A 24536-nucleotide genomic window follows, 5' to 3' on the forward strand; every position below is an offset into this window, starting at 1 on the left:
AAAAAAATTCATGTGGGGATTTCTTTTTCACGGGGGGAAAGACATGTGAAACGTACTCATAACATGATGCAGCCACCACTCTGCTTGAAAATATGGAAGTAGTTTACTTACGATAATATCATTTATCTTTCCATTTATCGCCAAGTAAAATGGAATAAACATATTTGAGAAAAAATTCACGTGTGGAATCATATTTGAGAAAAAAATTCACGTGGGGATATCTTTTTCACAAGGGGAAAAAACATGTGAAATGTGTCCGAAAACTATGTGTCTGAATCTTTTTTGTAAGGGCAGGATGTTGTTCAGCAGTGCAAGGTGTGTGTGTGTGTGTGTGTGTCCATGTTCATGTCTGAGCGTGTGTATATGAGCTCTGTCTCTGCAGTCATAAAGCCTCACGTCAGCCCACCGCCCCCTGCCCCCCTCTCACACCCCGTGGTCCTGCAGCTGATTACTCCCACCAAACACATCCATACACTTTAGCCTAGCTGTCACAGTGCATACTCATTACCCCCTCCACCGCCCAGCTGACTCCACACGGACACAGCACACCAGCCCTCCCTGGACACGGCTCCATGACCAGGGGCAGAGAGAGGGAGGAAGGGAGTTCTCTATTCATTTATTGTTTAATAAGCAATGCATTTTCAAATATGTTTATTCCATTTTACTTGGCGATAAATGGAAAGATAAATTATATTATTGTAAACTACATCAAAAAAGTATGTCAAAAATATATTGGACTACATTTGATTACACAGTAATTACACACTGCTCACACAACTTTGTAATATTCAAGTAATTGAGAATACTATCCAAATAATGGGATCAATGCAATAGAGGTTCTCTGTATGATAGTCCATAGTGTAATGAAAATGCCATCATGATGTCTTCCTCTGCCATTGATTTTGGTGTCAATCGTGTATGCAGTTGAGCATATTTACTCTCTGAGAAGAACCAACTGGAGGAGGCATCCACTGAGTGAGGACAAACTGTATCAGTATTATACATCTGATCAATAGACAGACGAGAGACAGAGGAGAGGAGTAGGAGAAAGTAAATAAAACTGAGATTTGAGAGACGGGGGACCTATCCATCTCCACAACAAGCCTGTCACTGTCCCCCATCAGACGAGCTGCTGGACATTTGTTTTTGGTGGCTGAGAGTGTAGTGTAGTGTAGTGTGTGAGAGACTCTGGAGGGTAGAAGGGCTGGAGGGTTGGAGAGTTAGAGGGCTTGAAGGTTGGAGGACTGGAGGGCTGGAGGGTTGGAGGGCTGGAGGGTTGGAGGGCTGGAGGGTTGGAGGGCTGTAGGGCTGGAGGGTTGGAGGGCTGGAGGATTGGAGGGCTGGAGGGCTGGAGGGCTAGAGGGTTAGAGGGTTGGAGGGTTGGAGGGCTGGAGGGCTGGAGGGTTGGAGGGCTGGAGGGCTGGAGGGCTGGAGGGCTGGAGGGCTGGAGGGTTAGAGGGTTGGAAGGCTGGAAGGCTGGAGGGCTGGAGGGCTGGAGGGTTGGAGGGTTGGAGAGCTGTATGACACACTCCTGCTCCTATCTCCTGTCACAGAGGCACATCTAATCAATGAATTACTCCATACACACACAAACACAAATACACACACACACACAGTGTCATATAAGGGCCCTCTATGAGGAACCCTGTTGATTTGGACATGGACGGCAGATGATAAAGCAAAGCTCATCAGTGGTGTGAGGATAGAGGTCAGACACAGACATGGACCAGTCAAAGAGAGAACCCAACTATATAGAACCAGAAGTCTCTGAGACATCTGCCTTAGCATAGGGTGGTAATAGAGAGAGGACGGGGAACAGTGGGATGGGGAGAGGTAGAAAGGGGGGGGGGGGGGGGAGTGAGAGACAAGTGTGAATAGACTGGGACATAGGGGGATAGTGTTAGAAAGAGAGAGATAGAAAAAGAGAGAGAGAACTAAAAACCACTGCTCTGTGCCCCTCTAACCCCTCTCCCCGAGCAGAGGGAGAATTACAACGGATTCCATTTCTTTCTGATGGTCTTAGCACAGCTCTTCGAATATACACCATTCCACACAGAGTCCTGCTCCTAAGAGGGACAGTTAAGATATGTCTTATAATAAATAAAACAAGTATTATTATTGAAATTGAAATGTACCTTACCTCAGGTTTTTCTCTAAAACCTGGCACAGAGAGTAAACCTGTCTTATATATTCCCTATGGGGAATTATCTATTACTGGGTAATATTCTGCATGATTTTAACCTTCACCAGAGAAAAAACACCAAACACAGCAGGAGAGGAAAGAGAAACATACTCGGAGGAAGCCCAAAGTACATAAGGATGGCTGGTGGTGGTCCGGAGGTGTGATTTCAGGTGTTTTATCTGAAATCACACCTCCGGACCACCACCAGCCATCCTTACGTACTTTGGGCTTCCTCCGAGTATGTTTCTCTTTCCTCTCCTGCTGTGTTTGTTTGGTGGTCCTTTTCCTGCAATCCATAGCCATAATCACTATGCCTAATTCTATGTAAAAAGGTCACTATGCCTAATTCTATGTAAAAAGGTACTCTAACTTGACTGACAGCCTGAAATGCCTTCTTGGTAGCTAGTTATGAGGTTGGGAGATTAGGAACCTATATAAACATAAAACATTTAGGGGGCCGTGCCCTTGTGCCCTCTATGGGCATGCATACTTACACAAATACCTCCATAGAGGAGAATTACATTATTCTTTGATTTAACCTTTATTTATCCAGGTGAATCAATTAAGAACAAATTCTTATTAGCAATGATGGCCTGGCAAATGGGCATTAAACGTGCTGCATCATTTGCAACGTGACCAAGGGGTAAGGCATGTGTCCAGATGAATGGACATGAAACATAGGTTTAAACACACAGGTTTAAACACAGACCTAAGAGAACAATAGTAATTTAGGTATTCAAAATGGAGTACGAAAAAAATGGAAAATGTGGGAAGGAAAATGTTTGTTTTGTGCTTAAAAATCAAATGTATACGTTTGATGTTTAATTCTGCACTTAAACAAATATTTAATCTCAAATGACCAACTTTATCGATTCAATCCATCCTTTTAAACTAAAGAAGAATGTCAAAAGAAACTCCTAACAAAGGAAATTATTCCTCCTCCTTGGCTGTTTCCTCTACCTTACCTTCTATCTCCCTATCCTTGTCTCTCACTGCAGAGCGGAGTGCAGCGCTTAAACGGCTGCACTAATTCATTACATCATTATGTCATCTCATACTAATCTGAACAGTGGCCTGCATTGCTTTGACATGCAAATGAAGTAGGGAGGCAGCAATCATCATGTCTTGTCAACGGAGGGAAAATACAACCCCGAAGCTGCGGCTTCCATTTCCCCCTCTGCTCTTTAACTATCTCTCTATCTATATTTCCCTCTTCTCCTCCCCTCACTTGTTCCCCTCCTCCTTCTCCATCTCCCCCTGCAAGCAGGCACGCAGGCAGGCACCCCAACAACGCAGAGGCCAGATCACACCAAACACCAGCAATCTGTTGAAGATCAGGCACCCTATAGAGAGCATGTAAACAGTGCTGCTTGTGGCACGCTCACGTACCCCCCAGCACCCCTCCCCTCTGCCTCCACACGCGCCCCTCATCTGCATATTCATAAAAAAGGCCCTCCGCCGCCTCGCAGGCAGCTGGCTGGCGCACTCCTCATCAGCAAACCCCTCCCTCCCAAAAACCTCATCAGCACGCGCCACCAAGCTAACGAAAGGCGGGCAGGTGGGCAGCGAGGACCACACACAAAACCACACGTGCATATACACACAACAGCAGAGCAAACAGAGAGAAATCAGAGATAGGCAGAGTTAGAGAGATCTGGTGATGTGAGCTCTGCCAGTGCTCCTCTAATTTGAACCCCTCCCTCCTCCGTTTCGCTCTTTCTCTCACTTTCTCACTCACTCCAGTCCTCTCATCATCTGGAACCTGGTGACGAGTGGCCCGTTGTAATACACAGCCGCTAACCAATCAATCAGCAGCATCGTAATCAGCAGCGCAGAGACAAAAAAAAAGCCCACAACTTACCCTGGGTTGTCTCCAGTCTCCTCAGCCCCTAACTTACCCTGGGTCGTCTCCAGTCTCCTCATCCCACAACTTACCCTGGGTCCTCTCCAGTCTCCTCAGCCCACAACTTACCCTGGGTCCTCTCCAGTCTCCTCAGCTCAGGGGAAAGTCTTGACCAGTGCTGCAGACAATTGGACTATTTCACCAGAACAAAAAATAAATATTCAGATAGTACCTCATGCCATATCTCAAAAAAAAAAATCCAAACAGATAGGATTTTTTTTCACTGCATCATAAATATGCTTTTTTTTCTCTCTCTCTCTCTCTCTCTCTCTCTCTCTCTCTCTCTCTCTCTCTCTCTCTCTCTCTCTCTCTCTCTCTCTCTCTCTCTCTCTCTCTCTCTCTCTCTCTCTCTCTCTCTCTCTCTCTCTCTCTCTCTCTCTCTCTCTCTCTCTCTCTCTCTCTCTCTCTCTCTCTCTCTCTCTCTCTCTCTCTCTCTCTCTCTCTCTCTCTCTCTCTCTCTCTCTCTCTCTCTCTCTCTAAATGCTGGTGAGTGTGATATCCTGCAGATCTGTTGGACTGTGTGTTGGGGTGGGGGGGGGGAGCAGGGTAAGCAAGGGAGGGTCAAAGCTAAATGTTCTACAAAGAACAGGGAGACTGAAATAAAAACATTCCCTCCCTTCTCTTTCCTTCCTCCTCTCTCCCCCTGCTTCCCTCCCTCCTTCCCTCCATCTCTCCCCTTTCCGTGCTCACAGGCATTCCCTCTCCAGACTTCAGCATCCTTTGAGGGGGTTAGCTGTCTCTAGGAGAGGAAGAGGTAACGCCACCTAGCAGCCTTGTACATGTTTGCCTTGGGGGTGAGATAGCTGAAAAGCCATGCCCTATCATCACTTTTGAGGCATGCAGGAAAAAAGCAAAGACAAGGAAAACATGCTGGTGGTTTTACACAACCCCAAAAAAGATCTGATGCTGAATTTAACATAGGATTACACAAAACCCCTATTCTGAACCTGTACACAGAATCCCCATTTCAACAGAGATGCTGTGATTCCTCTCCTCCCCCTTACAAAGGAGCAGTGGTGTAGAAACTGCACAAGAACCAGCTAGCTACTGCCTGGCATCTATGTTTAGTCCTACAATATAACTCAACCTAAAAAGCACCCAGAGAACGCTATGTTGATACATTCAAATGCTCAGGAGCTTTTTCACAGGGATATAGAATTCCTAAAAGAGTACACATGCACTAGAAGTGGTTCCCTGTATGTCTGGTGTATCTGGGTGTTAGGGAGTGACACTCACAGGATCAGAGCAGGGTGGTGAATACCTAACGAGGGGGAACTGTTTCTCTCACTGCACCCGGTGCACCTGTGAGGCCCTGCCCACCTCATCCAGACAGTTGTCTTGCTTAACTAAGAGTGCTCTGCGAGAGAGAAAACATAGGCCAAATCAAACACAGACATGCCTCTCCGGGACTCGTGGGGATCCATCTCTTGCTGATATTAGGGGAGCGGTGGAGAGACTGGGAGGGAAGAGGAGGTGGGGGCAATGGGTCTGTTGGTTCCTTTGAGTCCTGTCCTGCTCTCTCTCTCTGTTGTTTTATTCATCTAGTTTATTTCAGCTGCTGCCTACCAGCTTCTCACCCGGGAGTCTCTTCTGCCCCCCTGACCCCTAACCACACCCTCCCCCTCCCCTCCACTGTTCAAATAAACACACACACACACACGGCTGGTGAACACTCTCTCTCTCACCTGGCCAGATGACTCTGCTTGGCTTCTCCCTGACTGACCCGGGGAAGGTGGGCTTCCCCTGGCCAGATGACTCTGCTTGGCTTCTCCCTGACTGACCCAGGGAAGTTGGGCTCCACCTGCAGAGCACATGTAGCTGTATATATGTACCCCTCAGAGCCTTTAGAGGGAGGGGATCCATGACAAACACTGCTGACTACAACACTCACTGGACATACATGCTTCTGCAGCACAGCCATTGATGTCTACACACACAACAACACTGAGGAGATAGGAAACACCAGTGCAACACTGCTAAAAGTTAACTTTCCAAAGCATTGGATGATTATTACAGTAACAAAGCTCTGTAAATGAAAACATTGGATGAATACAGCAGTGAATTCTGAGAATTGTGCTGCAGCAGAAAGAATCCTCCATGTTCTCAATGAGGAGAGACACAGAATGTACACAACATGGCAGCACTGTGTTGTAATGCACCAGTCTACTGGAAGCAGCACTGTGTTGTAATGCACCAGTCTACTGGAAGCAGCACTGTGTTGTAATGCACCAGTCTACTGGAAGCAGCACTGTGTTGTAATGCACCAGTCTACTGGAAGCAGCACTGTGTTGTAATGCACCAGTCTACTGGAAGCAGCACTGTGTTGTAATGCACCAGTCTACTGGAAGCAGCACTGTGTTGTAATGCACCAGCCTGCTGGAAGCAGCACTGTGTTGTAATGCACCAGTCTACTGGAAGCAGCACTGTGTTGTAATGCACCAGTCTACTGGAAGCAGCACTGTGTTGTAATGCACCAGTCTACTGGAAGCAGCACTGTGTTGTAATGCACCAGCCTGCTGGAAGCAGCACTGTGTTGTAATGCACCAGTCTACTGGAAGCAGCACTGTGTTGTAATGCACCAGTCTACTGGAAGCAGCACTGTGTTGTAATGCACCAGTCTACTGGAAGCAGCACTGTGTTGTAATGCACCAGTCTACTGGAAGCAGCACTGTGTTGTAATGCACCAGTCTACTGGAACAGCACTGTGTTGTAATGCACCAGTCTACTGGAAGCAGCACTGTCACTACTGCTCTTCATCATCAGCTAGAGCAAAATACCAGCCATGCATTGTCTTGGGGCAAAAAAGGAGTGTGTGTTTGTGAAAGTGCATGTGAGTGTCAGCATGCACAAGCGTGTGAGTGTGCGTGTTTGTGCACGTTTGTGTATGTGTGTGTGTGTCCTTCTCCAACAGCATCCATATTAAACGGGTGTTGGAGGGGACTGTGCTTCCCTGGATGTCATGAATACAAGAGAAAGGATCCATCTTCCTGGAATACAATTTCACAGGTAGTGACAGTAAAACTGACTCTCCCCACTGAATGCAGACGCAGGGAGAGAAAGAGATGGAGGGTTGGCAAGGGAAAGATACAGAGAGATAGACAAAGACAGACGAGCCGCCAGCCATTTTATGAGCTGTGGTACATTTCTAGGTTTCTCTAGTGCATTTCATATTTAACTTTGCTATTGTAAAAACTAGACTGATTGGTCCTATTTGATTCCATGCATGGTGACCTTATTCAAGATACAGTTTCTACGTCTCTGACTTGATCAGATAAATGGATACATTAGGTCAGTCTGCTGGCCCTGCCATGCTCAACGAACAATTAGTATTACACTACTATAGAGTCTAATGAAAAATTAAATCTACATATATAGGATAGGATTCTAGCTCTTTAAAACACAGACCTTTAGATCTGGGAAATGGAAAGTTTGGCATCAGTTTGATCTTATCTCTAGATCAATTTAAAGAAAATAAATGTAAAAGTTTTGCATATGATTAACAGCCCTAACTCTAAAAAAAAAAAGTCCTTACCCAGCTACAGAGCTGAGCCGGTGTTAATGGAAAGTTCTTCATTCAGCCAGAATAGAAGAGATAACATATGCAACGCTATTATTCACAGTTCCTCTCTGAACTGTTAGTGTGATATGACTCTGAGTTTTATATGAATTATCTGATGAAGATGAAACATATGCATGTCTTCATTACAGTGAATTCCATTGAGGATGTGAGAGTGGCAAATACAGGTGGGAATTTCCACAATTATACCTGGTGTATCAGGGATTATAATTAATATCATTAACTAATCAAGGGGATTTTCTCCTGTTTGACTAAAAAGCAGCCAGTGTACTTAACACTAAGCTAATTAACTTAATCATTCGCTGGATGAAGCATTAATTAGGGCAATTAAATCACAATTAACACCCCCTCGAGAATAAGGTGATTATTCAAAAGGGAATAAAAGTAGTGGATGAAAGAAATTGCTTTGGGTTTACCTTCTAATAAACAGAATAAGAAACAGCAATAAGAAATGTAATTATTTGTGGCCAATGGGACATGGCTAATGATAAATGACAGCTGTCTGAGAGGCCGTAGCTCCCTCGGAGGGTGCAGGGGAAAATTCCCCATTGTCAAAGCCAATCATTCCGGCCCTGAACATAAGCAAGAAAAACAGTGTCAAGTTCAAGTTGAAGGAACAAAGTATCCAGGAGGCTGAACAATTAGAACAACAACACAAAGCATGGCACAGGTATGGAAAAGCCAACCAGAGCAGAGCTGACAACCAGTAGAAGCCAGATGCAGTGAGGATCAGAGCACCACTGATACATACTGGAGCTGTAGCTGGCCCCTGCAATCTGAGCCGCCCGTCGACCAGGAGGAAAAAGCTACACTACATTCTCTCCTCTTGTTCTCTGCCTTCTTGGCCAGTGTTCACAAGAAAATGTTTCTCCTACCCAGTCATCATGTCACACAAATCCTTCTCCTTTATAATATCGATGGCTACTCTAGTTCATGCAAAACCATTGTGATTTGGGCATTTGTCTAGTTTACACAAGGTGTGATTTTCTTCTGTTGGTTCTATTTTCCTCTGTAAATGCTGTTTGAGTTGAGAACAGAGACAAATTCAATACACAGACAACAGAGGTGAATGTGTTGTTGTTGTTGTTCCTGTTGTTTGTGTTGTTCCCCCTCCCCCAGGTTGATCTCATAGAGGCAGCAGATGAGATGGTACAGTACATTAGGGTGTAGGTAGAGAGGAGGTGTGTGTGTGTGTCCCGGGCGTCTCTCTGGCCATTGTGTTCGTCTCAGCGGCCGGCCATCTCCTCTCCAGGCCTCTCAGCGGAGGAAGGCACAGCACGCTCCGTGGACATGGCTTGATGAAAAACATGAGTGACTAGATTCATGGTTATCAAAGCAGCGGATGAAATGGTAGGGTGAGAGGATGATGAAATGGTAGGGTGAGAGGATGATGAAATGGTAGGGTGAGAGGATGATGAAATGGTAGGGTGAGAGGATGATGAAATGGTAGGGTGAGAGGATGATGAAATGGTAGGGTGAGAGGATGATGAAATGGTAGGGTGAGAGGATGATGAAATGGTAGGGTGAGAGGATGATGAAATGGTAGGGTGAGAGGATGATGAAATGGTAGGGTGAGAGGATGACAACAACGGGCCCTCCTCTCTTTGTTATTATTATTCAAAGACGAGGCAGAAGATGAAGAATACAGAGATGTCACAAGATGGAGAGAGAGAGAATAAAAAATGTATAATCACAACTGTCACCCCCTCCCAATGTCCTCTAACCCTCAACCCCCCTCCAAGACAGAGGAGTACAATAACAACCAGGCTAAGCCTTGCCCTCGGCCACCAAAACCACCATTAACACTGTATACCGGCAATCCAAATCAAATTCAACCTCAAATACAAATGATATGGTGGAAAATATCAATATCTCAAATGTATATTTCATAAAATGCATATTAATTACATGACTAAAATAAAAATGTTTAAATAATAAAGATGGTAAAGTGCTTTCAGAAATGTACTTCTGTCAAACAATTAAATAACAAATAAATAATACATGACTAATTTCAGCATGTGAAATCATAGATGTATATTATATTTTGTTTAAATGTAGGTTAAAATAGGTGTACTATTTACAGGGAGACTGAATAACATGTAGCGCTTCTCTCCAGAGTCCGACAGATTCTTGTGGGGATTCTTTGCACCGGCTGGTGTAGCAGAGCAATGATTCCATCACGGTTGGCTGTGGTTTGGGGACACAAGAGATTTAGTCCGATCGGGCTCCGACTTTGGCACTATGGCCAACGCCTAACCGTAACAGCCTTTTTCACTTTCAGCTCCCTCAGTGGGCTCAACTGATTCATACCAGACACAGCCGTACATGAGTACAGAATCAGCAAGCCATCCGTATTTCTATAGAAATAGAAACATAAAACAAATAATCCAAATAGAATGTATTCATTTATTCAATAATTAACTTTGAATACAAAATACCATGTTAATATATTTACTTGTTTATTCGAATTGCAAGTTCAAGCAGAAACACTTGCACATACCTAAACAACTATTCATTTAAGTAGCACTATTAAATTTGACCATTTCAGTTTTATGTTTAATATACTAAACTATTTTAGAACAATTAGATAATGAACAATACTAATATAAACATTTTTAAATACATGTTTGAATTTGGGATATTATGACTGATAATTTTCATATAGCAAATGTTAATATTGAATTTTATATTCATGTCAATATGATTCATGTGAATAATTATTCAATATAATTATTCAGAACAAAACTTTTAATTGAAACAATAATTTCATTACCTGTGCTCTGATGACATTTTTTTTATATAGATCTCGGGGATAAAATGTAAGTTACCTGTTTAAATAAAATACTTTAGCCTATAATGCTTTGTGGTAAATGCTGGGCTGGTTAACTGGTATGTGAAATGGAATAAAACTGGCACACGTCACATCACCTAAGCTGTGGCCGGCTGAGGTGGGGATTTTGAGAGGAAAGGGGCTCCTCTGGCACCAGGGGAGAGAGGAGGGAGAAGGGGGAGGAGATGGCTGGACTGTTTGTTTGGACGAGGGTGAGCGAAGGGGCAGGTTAGATTCTGCTGCGCCACAGATTCCCCCAAAACCCTTTTGTCCATTTACTCCGTTTTAGAGTGGCTTTATGGAGAGATTGCTTTCTTTATGCTTTCCCAGAAAAAAACATAGCAAAAACACCTCCGGCACTCCGCTAGCAAAAGACGCTCACAAAAGCATTTATAAATGCCTTACCGTCCGAGATCAACACGCAGGACAATGTCCCCTTTTCTCCGCTATTCTAAATGGAACCTTGCTGATAATGAGCACCTGAGCACACACTGCTCCATAAAATAAAAGCCTCCCAACGCCTGCTGTGTGTTGGCCACAACTTTCCTGATAGGAATGTCTTTACAAAAGGATGCTACTGAATTAGACACCTCAGTCCAGAGGCACAGAGACATAACCAACATGTTTCCACCTAGGTCAGGACAACCACAGCTATTCAAACAGCACAAAGAGCATAAGTTAAAACCCAGGACACTGACAACCCAGACGCAGAGAGCTGGGAGAGAGGAAGAGCCAAGGCCAGATGGATGATGACAGTGACAGAGGTACACAGCAGTAGCAGTAGAGACCCCCTGCCTGTCCCACAGCTCACAGAGAGGTCACAGGCACCTTGTTAGAATACACCAGTCTAGCACTACCTTCCCCAGGTCAAGTCACTGTGGTGCAAGACAGAGTACAGGTAAACATACTGAACCACACAGGTTACCAGGAGAGAGAAAGCAAGGACATGTCTATTATATTTCACTCTATTTATCTGGAGAGAAAAAAATATTTTTTTTTCATTTAGAAGCTTTACTGGAGTGGAGAGGTTTCAACTATTCAAATCAATACAACAACACATTCCTCAACTAATACAACATACTGCACATTCATTTCTTCAGAGTACTTGTAAAGAACTAAAATCATTTGGAATCAACAAACCAAAACACTATTATTATTGGGGTCTGAGAAAATATTAACCTAAACCCAGTTTAAATTTTAAATCCTTGAAAAAAACAGTAATCATCACCAAAGTTTTAATAAATTAGATGGTCTTACAGCTGAACATCCTTTGTTTTTCATACAAACTACATCCCTCTAATATGTACATGTGTGGTACAGCAGTTGAAGCTAAAGGCAGAGACGATCATGTTGGAGTATCAGAGGTGATTCTGCCTTCCTAAGCCAGTGTGAGGTGTGGAAGAAGGTGCCATTACCTTAAGATAAGCATGTAACGTCTTCTCAGGTGGGCATCTAGCAAAAGAGCATCTGGCAAGAAAGGCTGAGGGCCTGGGGTGAAGCCATGTTCACTCTGCAATTCTTTAAACTCACTGAAGCTGAAGAACACAAAACGCACAAGAGAGAGGGAGAGAGAAAATAGTATTTTTACCCCCGTGTTGTATTCCGTGAATTGTGGAATCATTGTAAATCTTGAGTTGGGGCACAAAAATGGTGCAGATGGGGACAACATGGGGACATAAAACTGAAGCATTACTATACACATTATTATAAACAATGTTTCCCATTCCCTCCCTTGGATGAGCTATTTCAATGGCTCTCTTTCCATGCCAGGAGCATTTACAACTGTAAATGATACCCCTGGCTTTTAACATTTTATATGCACTTCCTTGTTTTCTGGCTTTAAGAAAAGGACGAAACCTTGCTTCTATGTGCATGAAATGGACTGTATGCCCAGTGCGTGTATATGTGTGTGTGTGTGTGTATATGTGTGTAGCATATGTGTGTGTGTTTGCACTGACTGAGTGACAGACTGAAGCAGACAGATATGGGGGGACAGAAAATGGCTTTTTTTTTATGATTATATTTTTTTAGGGTGGAATGACCTGACACCAGCTCGGCAGGGGCCCCAAGGGGACAGCCTAAGAAAGATGAGAGATGCACAAGGATAGCGACTGCAACAGTGAGAGGAGATGAGGAATCAGAAAGAGATGGAGGAAGAATGAGGAATGAAGACGGGAGGGAAAGAAGAGGCCGGGAACCTCACAGAGCGAGAGAAAATGAGACAGGAGGACTCTCTTATTTATGCCAAATACACCAGACACTGAATCCAAAATATCTCAGCGGTGCTACCCAGCCTAAATCACCCGCCTGCCCCTCATCACAAATGGGGCTGTGGCCAGACACAGAAGCAGTGGGAGAGAACGGGCGGATCAACACGGCACCGCACGAGCTCACACACAACAAAACAAACGTTGTCATCGTGCCAATGCACGACTCACACACACACGCCAAATTAAGTGTTCTTGGGGGCTATACAAAATCAATGCCTTCATAATCATGTCCCCCTTTTTCAAAATCAACCCAATCACACATCAAGGGCAGTTGGGCAGTGGCTGGGTGCTGTTGTGTTTTTCTTGTTGTTTTGATGGGTTGTTTTTTCATGTCTGAAATGAGGCGTCTGAATGGCATCGGGGTAAATGTGCCGACTGTGCAGTGGGTTATCCTTGGGCTTATCATGTCAGGCCATACCAGTTCATTTCATATTCAGCAGAATGGCTGTTCACTGCAGGGGGTTCATGGCACTACCTATCCCACTCCCCCTTTTCTCTTTGATTTGGCTCATTTGAGCGGCGCAGTCCCCGGCAGCTTGATAGAACTGCCACCTCGGTGACTCTGCCCCCTGGAAGGGGATAGGAGGGGAGGGAGGGAGGGAGGGTGTTGGAGAGGATGGGGAGGCAGGTTGGGGAGGCCTCCCCGAGAGCGCTGCCGTAAGTGACGGGTGAGCAAGAAAGGCTCTGTGTGCAACGCCGGGGAAACCTGAACAGGGCCCACCATCTACTGGCCGAGACGGGGTACTGCCAGGTGGCATCAACAGGGGACCAGGGAGGGGACAGGAGGGGGGTCAGCGACATGGCCTCTCTCTCATCTCAAGAGATATCTACATATGTATCCATACTTTTTGTGTTACACACAACCATATTTTGATTTTATTTATTCAAAATCCTTGTCTTACACGTAATCAGAAGCAATCAAATACTTTTAGACTCAGGCTACTGCAGTCAAAATCAATTAAATGATTGAAATCAAATTTGACTCATTTCCAGGTATGCATATAATCATTTTATCATACTCATTCATGAATTACACAAAATACTGAAATAAAATGAAATTTTTAACTACATGCTTTTGTTGATATGGTGCGCTTGGTCTCTAGCATGGTAGAACAGGAATGGCTGTTTGCATTGATTTCCCCCAACATGCACCACTCCCTGCTCACCGTGAATTCTGGTAGCTGAGAGGAGCTGAGAAAAGACAGACTGTGAGCAGAGCGACCAGCGTTTCCTCTCAAACGTTTATGAAACCTAATTGCAAAGCAAATTATTTAAAAAATACAATCTTAAAAGAGGAAACACAGAGACGGAATTCAAAAAGAACCTGCTCCTTTTTTATTACATCTGACAAGGTGCAGAAAATGATCCCTTTAGGTCAAAGGTACAAGAGACATAACTGCCTCAATTGCCCATAATGGCTCACATATGTAGCCATGGCCTCCATTTTGCCTCAATCAATTTCAAACACTCAAATTCATACTTATATTAGACATGGAGAGAGTGGGCGTTCCCGGCTCCGTGTGCACGGTCAAAGACGGGAGAGAATGAATTCATAAAAAAATTAAATCATAGTATTTCAACCTTTCTATTTCACAAGGTCATGTTAATTTATCATGACGGGGTGTGAGATGGAGACTGGACCAAGGCTTGAGTGTATAATGGCATCCGGACCAACGGCTTTCGATGTGGGGATGAGGGGAACTTCAGCACTCGCTCTTTACCTTAACTTAGGCTTTTTGATTAGATGTCCAGGTGCACCATAACCTTGGGGTTCCACAGATGAAAAGGGGAGCAAGAGGCGTGGAGAAAGAGGGAGGGTTAAAACGCAGACAGACTGACAGACAGACACGGGCAGGATAGAATGGAACTGCATGGGGCAAACCTATTCATAAGGAATTTCAATCTCCCTCCTTCCGTACATAAAAATAAAATACAGCGAGGCACCATTACCCCCCCCCCCCCCCTCCACAGCCCATGAAAAAATGCATTTCATTTTCCCATCCCCGCCACAGAGCGACATTCCCCTCCTGCAGGCTCCCCCCAGTTCACCCAGTCTCTCTCATACTTACGCACTCGTTCTTTCTCCAAGCAAGGCTCCATTTTGTAATAAGTTCTGATCAGTGTTTCTACCAATTTGCATTCTATTCTGAGAAAATGGAGGAACAGCCTTGATGGGGGAGTAAATGGAGGAACAGCCTTGATGGGGGAGAAAATGGAGGAACAGCCTTGATGGGGGAGAAAATGGAGGAACAGCCTTGATGGGGGAGAAAATGGAGGAACAGCCTTGATGGGGGAGTAAATGGAGGAACAGCCTTGATGGGGGAGAAATTGGAGGAACAGCCTTGATGGGGGAGAAAATGGAGGAACAGCCTTGATGGGGGAGAAAATGGAGGAACAGCCTTGATGGGGGAGAAAATGGAGGAACAGCCTTGATGGGGGAGAAATTGGAGGAACAGCCTTGATGGGGGAGAAAATGGAGGAACATCCTTGATGGGGGAGAAAATGGAGGAACAGCCTTGATGGGGGAGAAAATGGAGGAACAGCCTTGATGGGGGAGAAAATGGAGGAACAGCCTTGATGGGGGAGAAAATGGAGGAACATCCTTGATGGGGGAGAAAATGGAGAGAAGGTGAAAAAAGAAAAGAGGAGACTAAAACAAAACAATCAAATAATGGATAGGGGCTGGATGAGGGTGTTTGTGTGTGAATGTTAGTAGTGTGGGGTTGCATGTGTGGGTGTCAGAGCATGCAGAGTAAAAACACACATCTGTTGTGTGTTTGTGTGTCAATATGTGTGTGTGTGTGTTCTTGTATGCGTGCGCGTGTGTGTGTGTGCGCGTGTGTGTGTGTGTGTGAATGAGTTAACAGAGCCGTGGAATCCCTAAAAACCCTCATTGTACCATTTGCTTATTTAAATTCAATCACACAACCTTGCTGAGCACTGAAGTAGACGGGTGGCAATATGAAGGTGATCAGCTGACCAATGAGGTAAGACTGCAATTCTATTCCAGCGGCTGCCTCCCTGCCTATGAGAAACTGAGCAGAGAAGAAATACAGCACTGTCGTCCCTTCATACTTTTCACCCTCTGACCAAGGCAACAAAACACACAGGGGTGTCATCAAGGTTGTACTACAGCACATAGCCTACACACTAACCGATATAAACACTTGAACACAAACAACCCCATTCAAACCTCTCTCTACATAATGGAATCATTTAATTGCACATGTGCTCAAATGGCTTCAGCCAAGTTGCGCCCCAAGGTCAAGATTAATAAACCTCAGCAACTGATGCAGTCTCATATAAAAAGAGCTCTACACAGAAGGAGAACTCAGACTGCAGAAACTCACAATGTGGGAGAGGAATTAGGACCATAAATTACACCCCAAAAACTAAATAAAACGTGTCAAGTGAGACGTGTTTAGAATTCCAAGTCATTCATGCATACCTTATAGGAGGGAAAATACGATATGGTTTGAAACAGATAATGGACTATTACTATTGCAGGCCCACAAGTAGAGACCGTGTGGTGGGGTGGGCATTCATTTTCACTTCACAAGAATTCATTGCTCCCTGAGACACAGTAGCACCTGTTAGCTACTGACACCTAGCATTGTTGCTAACTGTGGTATCAACTATGGACTCGGTGACGAGCTGGTTCAGCCAGGTAGTTAAAGGCAATCTATGCCCATTGGGACAAACTAGTGATGAAGCTATGGTTCAGACAGGAAACGCCACATATTAATTTAACCATTTATTAGAAGATGACAATACATGCAGTACATTAGTCTTAGTGTTAGGCTCCGCTCATGTGAGCTATAACAACAGAGATGGTATGCTATACCAATCCCCCTGACTGAACGAAAGCAAACAGGTGGAGGCTGGGGTGGGTGGTAGGAAAGAGGAAATCAGACACGCATGGTGAGTAACACGTTACAGCATTAGCATGTCACCAAGAAGACCGGTGCAAAGCTTGCGCACGGCAGCCATCAGAGAATGTGTGTGCAAACCTGGTCGACTAAATAATAAGTCAGATGAATCTCTGTGGTGCAATATCAGATGATGCAACACTCAGGTTTCCTGCGCTTGATGTGTTGTCCAAAACAAAAAATGAAGATATAATCATATTTACCACGATAACAGTATTACATATGATAAAGTACCTCAACATCTACCCAACATTGCAATGAGTTAAGGATTAGCAGTTAGCGGTGATAAGCACAGAGTGTGGCTGAGTGTGATGGGTTCCCATGTTGATTGGGCCAGTGACAGAGCTAAGTGGACAGCCAGGTCTGGCTATCTGTGCTAACCACTCTGGGATCTGGACTTGTGGACAGGAAGCAGAGAGCAGGACAGCCACTTCCTGAGGTCCCAGTGCTGAGGGCCAAGGTCTTGGGGGAATGTTAATAGGTGGTTAAGACGACATCGAGGACTGGGGAGATAGCAAAGTTAATTACAGCTTTGCTGGAGTGCCCAGCTTTTTTCTTTCTCTGAATAAAAATATGTTTTTCATTTATGGTGTCGACGAGATCAACGGTTATCAGCACCTCCGGAGGGACGGTGGGGGGAAAACAATCACAGATTCTTTCACACAATTTCTCCATCTACTTTCCGACCGTGCATTTCGGGAACAAAATTAATTTCCTCGGCTATCTAATAAATCAGAAACAAGTGATTGCTGTTGGTGCCAATCCAGGCAGGCACAATGAGATCTCCCGCTGTTCCTGTTCTCACAGAATGAATTGCGTTGTCTTCGTCTCCCTGCTGAAAGCTGAGAAACGTCACCCAGATTGCGCTGTAAGCCCTGCCAGGGATTCCCTCCAGCACTGCACGACCAGTCTGCTTCTCCCCTCCCTCCCTCCCTCCCTCCCTCCACAGGGCCATCTCACTCTTCCACTGAGCCTTCTCATGCTGAGGAATGCTTTATTGGTCAAATCATTAGCAGCAGGGTAAAAGCAATGGCACCGCATTCTGACACATTCACATTTCTCACAGCACCAAATGTATAGTTATCTTCTTTCATCCCTTTTCTTCCTTGTTAGTTCCTACTTGTTCTTGGTAATCCACTCCATTGGTTTATCATAGCATTATCTACTCTGCACACTTAAAGGAGCTCTGCATTACGGCTTTATTATTCATGGCCCTATATTGTGCTTCATATACTACATTATACATGCAGTGTCTTGTTAGATTCTATGCATGTTTTCTGCATGACTTCCCTTTGAAACAACTGGGGGGTTTTGAACATTAGCTATACGCTAAGATGCCCCAGGCTACTTCGGCAAGGTTATTGAGCATTAAGAGTCTGAATGCACATCCATGGAGGTGAGGGGAGTATCTGGGAGGGTGAACCCAGTCCCCCCCTCCTCCAGTCTGGGCCGCACTCCGGGGGAGGTTTCTGGAAAGATCCTTTTCGAGAGGGTGGGGGTTGGGGACAGAGTGGAGTGGGAAGGAAGGGTTAAACGATGGTGTTGTAAAACATTTATCTGCTTCAGATAGAGCGTTAGATATCCCAGACCGCATCCCCTGCCATTACAGAATTACCCTAACTGCTGCATTACTATGGCTGAGCTGAGAGGCCGTGCCGAATCCCTCTCCACCGGCCTATTGATTTTCACGCCCAGAGACAGTGTGCTCCCAAAGGGCAGTAAATTATAGGGCATTTTACAGGGAATTACACCTGCACTGGAAACTTTACAGGGACACGGGTGTCACGGATCCTCCGTCGGCCGAGAAACTGGAGCTAATGTGGAGCTCAATCTAGTCCGGCCACGCACTTACACACACCCCGTTACAGTACACATACACACAGAGTGCATGCACACACTTGCAGTATAGAGTACAGACACACGCACACAAACACACACACATAGCAGCAGACAAACACAGTATATCAAGGTTTCCCAGGAACAAAAACTGACTCCCCCATCACTGTGGAATTACAGTCAAATAACATGATGCAACTAAATGCCTCACTGTATCTGACCCACAGCTTGGCAACAGAGCTCACCTGGAGGAGAACGTACACAGCATGGGCCAAGGATGCAGGTGTCATAAAGTGTGTGAGGGCTTTATAGGGAAAGGTGAATATCATAAGGACTGGATTAAGTTATATAGTCATACAGGAATCAAACCATCTCTTTGGATTCTCTTCATCATTGAGTATTCCAGCATTTTTATAAGCTTATCTCTCACGCAGGAGCATATATCAGAATATATCAGAATGTCCAACTGTGTGCAGACTAGAACCTGCTGGGGTCTGATCCATTGACATCAATCCTCACAACATCCATATCCATGTGTTTGTATGGGAGTGACCATATCCATGTGTTTGTTTGGGAGTGACCATATCCATGTGTTTGTATGGGAGTGACCATATCCATGTGTTTGTTTGGGAGTGACCATATCCATGTGTTTGTATGGGAGTGACCATATCCATGTGTTTGTATGGGAGTGACCATATCCATGTGTTTGTATGGGAGTGACCATATCCATGTGTTTGTATGGGAGTGACCATATCCATGTGTTTGTATGGGAGTGACCATATCCATGTGTTTGTATGGGAGTGACCATATCCATGTGTTTGTATGGGAGTGACCATATCCATGTGTTTGTATGGGAGTGACCATATCCATGTGTTTGTATGGGAGTGACCATATCCATGTGTTTGTATGGGAGTGACCATATCCATGTGTTTGTGTGGGAGTGACCATATCCATGTGTTTGTATGGGAGTGACCATATCCATGTGTTTGTTTGGGAGTGACCATATCCATGTGTTTGTATGGGAGTGACCATATCCATGTGTTTGTATGGGAGTGACCATATCCATGTGTTTGTATGGGAGTGACCATATCCATGTGTTTGTTTGGGAGTGACCATATCCATGTGTTTGTTTGGGAGTGACCATATCCATGTGTTTCTATACAGCACTAAGAGTAATGGTGATAATTTACCGTTAACGTGTGTGTGTGTGTGTGTGTGTGTGTGTGTGTGTGTGTGTGTGTGTGTGTGTGTGTGTGTGTGTGTGTGTGTGTGTGTGTGTGTGTGTGTGTGTGTGTGTGTGTGTGTGTGTGTGCGTGCGTGCGTGCGTGCGTGCGTGCGTGCGTGCGTGCGTGCGTGCGTGCGTGCGTGCGTGCGTGCGTGCGTGCGTGCGTGCGTGTGTTAGGTTTAGAGGTTTAGGGTTAGAGTTAGAATGAGTGTCAAGGGTTAGGTTTACAGTTAGGGTTAGGGTTAGAATTAATGTCAGGGGTTAGGTTTACAGTTAGGTTTAGGGTTAGGTTTACAGTTAGGGTTAGAATTAGTGTCAGGGGTTAGGTTTACAGTTAGGGTTAGGGTTAGAATTAGTGTCAGGGGTTAGGTTTACAGTTAGGGTTAGAATTAGTGTCAAGGGTTAGGTTTACAGTTAGGTTTAGAGTTAGAATTAGTGTCAGGGGTTAGGTTTAGGATTACAGTTAGGGTTAGAATTAGTGTCAAGGGTTAGGTTTAGGGTTACAGTTAGGGTTAGGGTTAGAATTAGTGTCAGGGGTTAGGTTTAGAGGTTTAGGGTTAGAGTTAGAATGAGTGTCAAGGGTTAGGTTTAGGGTTAGAATTAGTGTCAGGGGTTAGGTTTAGGGTTACAGTTAGGGCTAGGGTTAGAATTAGTGTCAGGGGTTAGGTTTACAGTTAGGTTTAGGGTTAGAATTAGTGTCAGGGGTTAGGTTTACAGTTAGGTTTAGGGTTAGAATTAGTGTCAAGGGTTAGGTTTACAGTTAGGTTTAGGGTTAGAATTAGTGTCAAGGGTTAGGTTTACAGTTAGGTTTAGGGTTAGAATTAGTGTCAAGGGTTAGGTTTAGGGTTACAGTTAGGGTTAGAATTAGTGTCAAGGGTTAGGTTTACAGTTAGGTTTAGGGTCAGAATTAGTGTCAAGGGTTAGGTTTACAGTTAGGGTTAGAATTAGTGTCAAGGGTTAGGTTTACAGTTAGGGTTAGAATTAGTGTCAAGGGTTAGGTTTACAGTTAGGGCTAGAATTAGTGTCAAGGGTTAGGTTTAGGATTACAGTTAGGGTTAGTGTTAGAATTAGTGTCAGGGGTTAGGTTTACAGTTAGGTTTAGAATTAGTGTCAAGGGTTAGAATTACAGTTAGGGTTAGTGTTAGAATTAGTGTCAGGGGTTAGGTTTACAGTTAGGGTTAGAATTAGTGTCAGGGGTTAGGTTTAGGATTACAGTTAGGGTTAGGTTTAGGATTACAGTTAGGGTTAGGGTTAGAATTAGTGTCAGTGGTTAGGTTTACAGTTAGGGTTAGGGTTAGAATTAGTGTCAGGGGTTAGGTTTAGGATTACAGTTAGGGTTAGAATTAGTGTCAAGGGTTAGGATTACAGTTAGAGTTAGTGTTAGAATTAGTGTCAGGGGTTAGGTTTACAGTTAGGGTTAGAATTAGTGTCAGGGGTTAGGTTTAGGATTACAGTTAGGGTTAGTGTTAGAATTAGTGTCAGTGGTTAGGTTTACAGTTAGGGTTAAAATTAATGTCAGGGGTTAGGTTTAGGATTACAGTTAGGGTTAAGGTTACAATTGGTGTCAGGGTTTGGGATTAAGTTTAGGGTTAGGTTAAGGGTTAGGTTATAGGTTTAGGAAAAATATGATTTTTAATGGGAATCAATTGTTTAGTCCCCACAAGGATAGTAAAATAAATGTGTGTGTGTGTGTGTGTTTGATCCTGGCTCTGATGCAGCGCTGTTTACAATAGCGTGTGTCATGTCAGAGTTACTGAGAGGCAAAAGCCCCAAGGATAGAGGTTAATACAGTAGAGAGGAAGACTGTCTCCTTTTAACATGAGATACATGTCTGAAACAAGACAGAACATACAACTTGACAAGAGTGCAGAGCTAGGTTATTTACTGTAAACAAAATGACATAAAAAACAGTAGGTTATTTTCTCCTGCTCTTCAAGTACAAGAAGCTACAATAGGCTGGTAAGACATGATGTCAAGGGGAAAGAATCAGAGAGGGGAAGAATCAGGGTTGGTTGACTAATAAAAGTCTCTGTTTCTCCGTGGCACCTGGCTATATACGGTTTCATTTCATTTCTTCCCCTGCTCTGCTCACGCCTTGTAAAACTGGCTCTCAACACCAGCGTACGCTGACCTCCAGATAGCCCCTGAAACATGAAAGGCCTTTTATCTGTTCCAGGTGTGGACCAACTCATGTTGCGTATGGGCCTACATGTGTGCTAGCCATGCGTGCATGTATGTGTGTACGCGCATATGTTTGTGCATAAGCAGATTGACATAACAACACACCACCCGGAGTGTCGAACTAAAAATGTGGGTTTCAAACATGCAGGCAAGAGGAATTTACATAATGCATTGAAACTTGGACTCTCTCTCTCTCTCACACACACACACACACACACACACACACACACACACACACACACACACACACACACACACACACACACACACACACACACACACACACACACACACACACACACACACACACACACACACACACACACACACACACACACACACACACACACACACACACACACACACACGTTGAAGACTGGGCATGCTGAACTAACTATATCAGTCCCAGCAGTCAGTTGTGTGTAGTGAGGCTGTTGACTCCCCTCTCTCCGCTGGACCCCAGTGTCTGTCTGGCTGTTGGCACGACCAACAGCCATGCAGGTTGAACTTGACCTTTCACCTTTCACACTTGACATCTGAGGTCCCAGCTGGCTCGGAGCAGGTTGAGTTGGGGTGGGTGGCACAGCTGTGTGGGAGGGGACCATACGGGACAGACTGCCCTTTGACACAGGGAAATTCAATTGGAGCATATTAGTTTCCAAGCAGTTGAGTACCACTCATTGTGGCTAATTGGAAGCATGGAGCAGGGATGGGTGGATCAGTATAGAAAGTTGTCAGGTTCAGCCCTTCCTAAGGAGGCTCAACAAATCAGCCACAGAGTTCACCAGCACCCCTCTATTTTTAACCTTTGATACATATTGCTGTGGTCATTATTTTCAATATTTCTGTCCCGCACTGTCAAACGCATTGCGAGTTTGATGTATGAACAGTGGTCCATCATTTAAATCCTTCCCCGGGACAGCCAATGGGTGGCCTGGTTGTGCTGTGTGGTGTGGTTCCCCACAGTGGCCCAGACTGAGACGGATGGGGGGTTGCAGCTCTGGCCATGGGGACTCTCCTCAGGACAGGTTACATATAGGACTGAGAGAGAAGAGATGATCCTGAATAAAATCTGATCTTCCACAGAGCTGCTCATCCACTAACTGTCATTTCAGCAGATTGGACAAGCGTCTGAGATGAAAATAAAACAGACTCTGCAGGATGCACAATGGGGTTCTGGGTAAGGCTACAATGAGTAAGGGGACATTAATCTGATACATGAGTAATATGTTAACATATCAGGATGCATACTTACAAGCCCACAAACACACGACAACAAACAAGCTGCTAGATGTAACAGACTGGACCAATCTGCCTCGCTGTGCCCTGCTCTATGGCAAATTAAAAACAAGGAACAAATCATAATGAAATTGGGTCCCATCACTCCGCACCAACCCCATCCCCTTGCCTTTTCTCCCCTGCCACCCCCAATGTCTCTTTTCTCCACAATCAGTGTCAGAAGAAGCGGCGAGGAGCGGTTTGTGAGAAACACTTATCTGGCGCAGCGGCAGAGCCCTGTTCCTACACCCTTTATCTCACCAGGAGATGGAATTCAATATACAAAAACCCCATCATGCAGCAGCATCACGCCTGCGCCGGGGATAAGGGCAGGGTTGCCAGGTAATTGGATGGTGGTGGACGAACACAAGGTTTGAGACTACCCGTGGAGGAGTGGAGATTACAGGAAGGGGTGGGGGTACTGGGGGCTGGGAGGGGGAGGCAGAGGGAAGGAGAGGTGTTTCTTGACAATCTTTCTCCATATCCACCTTCCCCCCTCCTCCCACCCCGCCCGCCAGCTCCCTCTGCAATCTGCAGCCCCACAATACAGTGTGTGTGTGTGTGTGTGTGTGTGGCTTCGGTTCCAGCGCTAATAACAATGCATGTCACACCGCAACCCCAAAAAAATAAAAACACCACTGCTTTGTTTCCTTTCTTCCTGTTGTTTTTTTTATCCCCCGTGCACATTAATTAGGAAAATCACTCACATCCATGACATTTAAATTAAAATGACATCAGATAATGTCATAACAAGAAACTGAATACCATTAAAGAGCAAAAATAATGTATTTCCTTTGAGATAAATGTAAATGGGGAGGGTGATGATCCCACACAGAGAAGTGAAAAAGACTCTCCAAAGAGGAGCACACTGGAAACCCACCCGTACACCATTTCCTTTTCTGTCCCTCCACTCGTTCTACCTCGGATAGCGGGAGAGGAAGAGAGAGAGAGAGACCGAGAAAGAAAGGAAGGGACTGCGAGAGAGAAAGAGAAAGAAAAAGTAATTCCTCTGATTTATTTATGACGCAATGAAGGCATGCTGAACGCATCAGAACAGGCAGCAGTGGTCAGACTGTCAGGGAAGATGAAGTGTCTTCATAGTCGAGTGAGCGAGACGAACGAGGGACAGGGGGAAAGAGAGAGAGAGAGAGAGAGAATTAGAGATGGTGAGAAGCAGGTGGCTGTACTGCAGAAGGGTGTTAACCATCGCAACAACGCACTCGCCACAAAATGGCCACTTGGTTCCCTCTGACGGACGGTGCTAGGAGGGGGGCCATTCTCACAGCCGCTATCTCATCTCCCGCCTCTGCACCCCATTCTCCATC

At 44.9% G+C, this 24536-nt stretch overlaps 1 protein-coding gene across 1 annotated transcript in view; it reads right to left on the minus strand.

The window, feature by feature from the left end:
• Positions 1–1120: 1120 nt before the first annotated feature.
• LOC139384558 (uncharacterized) overlaps positions 1121–24536 on the minus strand; it is a 41964-nt gene continuing 18548 nt past the window's right edge. Inside the window, exon 2 of the mRNA XM_071129396.1 lies at positions 1121–1492. Within this exon, the coding sequence (XP_070985497.1) occupies positions 1121–1492 (372 nt within the window). The remainder of the gene's footprint in view (positions 1493–24536) is intronic.

The sequence above is a fragment of the Oncorhynchus clarkii genome, chromosome 26 (genome assembly GCF_045791955.1).
Source record: "Oncorhynchus clarkii lewisi isolate Uvic-CL-2024 chromosome 26, UVic_Ocla_1.0, whole genome shotgun sequence".
Classification (NCBI taxonomy): Eukaryota; Metazoa; Chordata; class Actinopteri; order Salmoniformes; family Salmonidae; genus Oncorhynchus; species Oncorhynchus clarkii.